Source organism: Bombina bombina, chromosome 3, assembly GCF_027579735.1.
Source record: "Bombina bombina isolate aBomBom1 chromosome 3, aBomBom1.pri, whole genome shotgun sequence".
NCBI classification, from domain to species: domain Eukaryota; kingdom Metazoa; phylum Chordata; class Amphibia; order Anura; family Bombinatoridae; genus Bombina; species Bombina bombina.
In genome coordinates, this window is record NC_069501.1 from 112,869,893 (window position 1) to 112,874,892 (window position 5,000).

General features: G+C 35.5%; 1 protein-coding gene across 1 annotated transcript in view; it reads left to right on the plus strand.

The window, feature by feature from the left end:
• Positions 1-5,000, plus strand: part of GART (phosphoribosylglycinamide formyltransferase, phosphoribosylglycinamide synthetase, phosphoribosylaminoimidazole synthetase) — a 360,923-nt gene that overhangs the window by 17,749 nt on the left and 338,174 nt on the right. The window contains exon 5 of the mRNA XM_053705959.1: positions 2,850-2,961. Within this exon, the coding sequence (XP_053561934.1) occupies positions 2,850-2,961 (112 nt within the window). The remainder of the gene's footprint in view (positions 1-2,849; positions 2,962-5,000) is intronic.

Consider the following 5,000-nt stretch of genomic DNA (forward strand, 5'->3'; position numbering starts at 1 on the left):
CCATCACACAAGACTGCAACAAACTTGGCAGCTGCATATTTTCTTTTTGTATGTTTTCTTTCTTCCTGTGCAATAAAGTGTACAAATGACCGTGCTGATATGGCATTAAGATAGGTATCTCCCATATCCAAACCCTTCATTTTGTCAAGTCTGTAGAAACAAAATAGTCAAGAGATAAAAATTAGCATTTTGGACATAAAAAGTAATATAAACCAAGCACACAGTTAGGGAAAAGCCAAACAAATAAAAACATACACTTTACTTACTTGCACAAATCTGGAAAGTCAGAGAAAGGCCTCGATTTAATGGCAAGGAGATGAGCATTGCAAAACAGTAGTTTTAGTTTCTCTGTCTGTGCCTTTGTCATGGTAGCGATTGCCTGACCAGCAGGTGTTTCAGTCTGCTTTAATTTTCGGGTTGACTCACACTGGACACTCCACAGATGACCTGATGAAAGCTCATGTGATCGAATACCTTCAAGTTTCATTGTGCTGGTACCTTCCACAAATGCATTCCGTTTGTTTGAAAATGCCTGGCATACACTACATAGCATAACCTGTTTTGAGCTGTTGTACACAAGCCACTCTCTCTTTTCCCGCTTATCATTAATCATCCAGCTGTCTTTGAATTGTCTCTCTCTCTTTTCCTTTTCATATTGTCTGGCCCTTTCTCTCTTTTCTGCATCATCTACCTTCTTCTTCTTTGATGGTTCACTGACATTATTAAGATAGCGCCACATTATATAGCCATCACTTTGAAATGGAACAGGATTTATCAGTACCTGAGCAGCAGTGTCTGCTACCGGTGTTCTGCTCCCAAAAAAATAGTGTGTATGCTGTGACATTGCTAAGGTAACTTCCAGAAGCATGGTCGGTATGTCAGAAAAATATACAGTAATGCAAACCTGAGCAGCACTTTCTTTCATTATTTCCGCTGCTATTGTAGTCCATACAAAATTGTGCATCAGCTGCAACATCGCTAACAAGGTGCCCCACAAAACATAAAGCGCCTGCCGTTAACGAGGAGCTTTGCTGTGACATCAGTGTGATCCGGAACACCAGCTTGTATCAATACTCCCAAATAAAAGTGCATATGCTCCCTAAAATAGTACGCCCTGATGTGACATCACTAACAACGGACAAGCAAGCTAGATGGAATTAATGCGCTGCGCAAGCTAGATGGAATTAATGCGCTGCGCTAGTATTTAGTATTAAGGCGCTGCTGGCTGCTGTAAAAAAAATAGTGCGGGAAATAGTGCGGCTGCAGTATGAAAAAAAAAAAAGAGAGAACACATTATGCCCCCCAAAAAATAGTGCAAAGCTGCCAATGGTGAGATCGCCACCCGTGCTGGTAAATTTTACTTGCTCGCAGGAATTTTTACTTGCCATTGGTGACCGGACCTGTCTATTCATATGCGCTCTCTCTCTATATATATCTATATATAATCTATCAAATAAACATATATATATATATATATATATATATATATATATATATATATATATATATATATATATATATATATATATATATATATATATATATATATATATATATATATATATCCTATAAAACATATGTCGTAGCGCTCTGGATGTACCAAGCTCTCTTGTAATGAGCAGTCTAAGAGACCAAAAGCAATAAAATCCAAACTGTATAAAGCAATTGTTTATTGTATAATGCTGTAAATGATGTGGCAATATAGTCGTCATAGAAATGCAATAATGACCAATACATTAGTAAAACAATACTGGAAAAATAAATGGTCACTCACAATACAAGCATAAGTATATGTCATGATTTATATAGGCAGTGAATAGCAGGCATGGACTAACAAAGCATTTGTGACTCAAGTAATTATTTGAAATCTCCTAAAATCTCTGAATGATACTCGAGCTCAGGAAGTGTGTGTTGTGAACCAAGATGATGCCACTGCATGTGTGTTGCCAATGTAACATGGAGTGTTAGTTTTGTCACTAGGTTTAATATACCACAGCAGTATGACTTCAGACTAAGGTATTTGCTCTTTGAGACAAAGAGGACTTGATTCCATCACTATATCCAAAAGGGAAAAGGCAAAAATCGTTGCCACCCATTTCTACTAGCTGTCTATAAAAATGGGCTGCAGCTATTAGAGATTTATACTAAGATACTGTTTAATTGTTGCAAAGTTAGGAAATAACTGATTAGAACATTTCTTCCATTCACAACTGTGGTAATAATTGCCATTGTGATATAGCATGTGCACATAGTGTACCGTTTTCCCCTCCTGTACCTCTCTTCACCCGTCTCTTCTCTTTCTCTCCTCTCTCTCCCTTTGTTCTTGGTACCCTGAACTGTAGTAATCTACTATCTGGTAAATCTCTTCTCCCCCCCCCCCCCCCGCCCCACATATATATTAATAATTGGCATACATAAATAAAAAGAAAGAAGAATTCTATATCTACCACATGATGGCACTATGGTTCCATTAAAAAAACAAAAAAAAACCCCATAAAAATTGTGATAAATTCCCAGTTTAAAATGACCTTCATAATATATCGTAATTGGTAACTATAATTTTCCCAGAGCAAGAGTGTACCATCTCGGCCCTTATCTATGTGGGCAGAATAACCACATCCTACAACCTTGAATTAGGTTCATATCTCTTGAGAAAGCAGGTGGTTTAAATTAAGATACTTGTGTTATAAGGGAATATTATACTAATTAAAACTAGAAAGAAGCTAACTCGTGATACTACGTATACGATTTAAGCATGAATTTTGTTATACATATTATCTTCTGCGGTTTTTGTCCCCTCACCAAATTTCCTTGACTATTTACTTATCTTTCTATTCCTACCTGTGTAGTGCGGATTTCCAAGCGTTGGTTGTGAAAGCCAGTGGTCTGGCAGCTGGGAAAGGCGTGGTTGTTGCTGCAAATAAAGATGAAGCCTGTGCAGCTGTGCATGAAATAATACAGGTAAGATACCTCCTTTTTTAAAGGAACACAAAATCCTGTCCGTTGAAATCCAAATAGACAATACATTTAAAGGGACAGTCTACTTGAAAATGTTTATTTTTAAAAAGATATATATATATATATATATATATATATATATATATATATATATATATATAATCCCTTTATTACCCAGTTTTGCACAACCTGCACTGTTATATTAATACACTTTTTACCTCTGTGGTTACCTTGTATCTAAGCCTCTGCATACTGCCCCCTTATCTTAGTTCTTTTGACACTTGCATTTTAGCCAATCGGTGAGTGAGTACAATGTTATCTGTATGGTACATATGAACTAGTGCTATTTAGTTGTAAAAAAAAAACTGTCAAACTGCACTGAGATTGCTTTAAAGGGACAGTCTACACCAGATTTTTTATTGTTTAAAAAGATAAATAATCCCTTTATTACCCATTCCCCAGTTTTGCATAACCAACACAGTTATATTAATATATGTATTACCTCTGTGATTACCTTGTATCTAAGCCTCTGCAGACTGCCCCCTTATCTCAGTTCTTTTGACACTTACCGTTTAGCCAATCAATGCAGACTCCTAAATAACTCCACACGAGTGAGCACAGTTAACTATATGACATACATGAACTAGTACTAACTGTGAAAAACTTTCAAAATGCTCTGAGCTAAGAGGCGGTTTTCAACGGTTTAGAAATTAGTTTGAGCCTACCTAAGAATAAGCTTTTCAAAAATACCACCAAGGGAACAAAGCAAATTTGATGATAAAAAGTAAATTGGAAAGTTGTTTAAAATTGCATGCCCTATCTGAATCATGAAAGTTTAATTTTCACTAGGCTGTCCCATTTAATACTTGCATTTCTTTTTCTGCAAGAGACATGTTTTTGTTAATCAAATTTTAAATTGATCAACCCCCTTTTTACTTTCAACTACCTTACATGTGAACCTCCCAGCCCTTTTCCCTCTTAAACTCCTTCAAAGCCCGATTTAAATCAGTCAAAAGTCTCCATTTTAAATCAGTTTAATTCATGGTTTTCTACATAAAGGTTTCTCTTTTTAGAATAACTTTTCAGATTATTTTTCCAGTTATAGCAGACAATTACTCATTTGGTAATCTACCATTAGACATAGATTTTTGAAATTAATGAAGCTATTGGGAGATGAACTCTCTCCAGTTTAATAGGGTAATCATTCATATTTGATCAACAGTTAACACGTTGAGACGGTAATATAAAATAATAAATTGTGTGTATATATATATATATATATATATATATATATATATATATATATATATATATATATATATATATATATATATATATATATATATAAAAAAAAAACACAGCTATATACTTTCATTATTTGTGTCCCCTTTTCCTGTAATTACATTCTAACAATTGTGTGCTTTTAAGTGCAGAACACTGTTATATTCCACCCAGCCATTAGCTGCACACTCTAGTGACCTATTTATAACTGTCCCTAATTGGCCACAGCAGAGAAGGTAACCTAAGTTACAACATGGCAGCTCCCATTGTTTTATAGACACTAAAACTTTACACTTATTTTGTCAGTTTAACCCTTTCGTGCCGGGGTTAACTTGTCTACATCGGAACAACTGTTCCGATGTAAACAAATTGAAATCTTGTGATCGTGCATGTGATCACGAGTTTTCAATGATGGGATCGCGTTAGGGAGGCGTCCCTATGATGCTAGCCACGCCCTCCAGACCGAGATCCCATCAGGGAAGCACCAGTGGCTTCAGGAAAGCCAAGCAGTTAGGACGTTGTGTTTCGTCCTTCGGCGCTAAACTTTAAGAAATCCATCTACATGTTATTATCAGACTAATTCCTTTCTTTCAATGCTTAATTCTATTTAGTATTTATTTATTTAGTGTTAATGTCCCTTTAACTAAAGAAAAATAATTACCTTAATAACAATTTTAAATAGTTTTATTTAACTAAAACAATAACATTAGTTTCACTTTTACTCCTTGCCCCTCCCTCCTCACACTTAGGTCCTTGTGCAG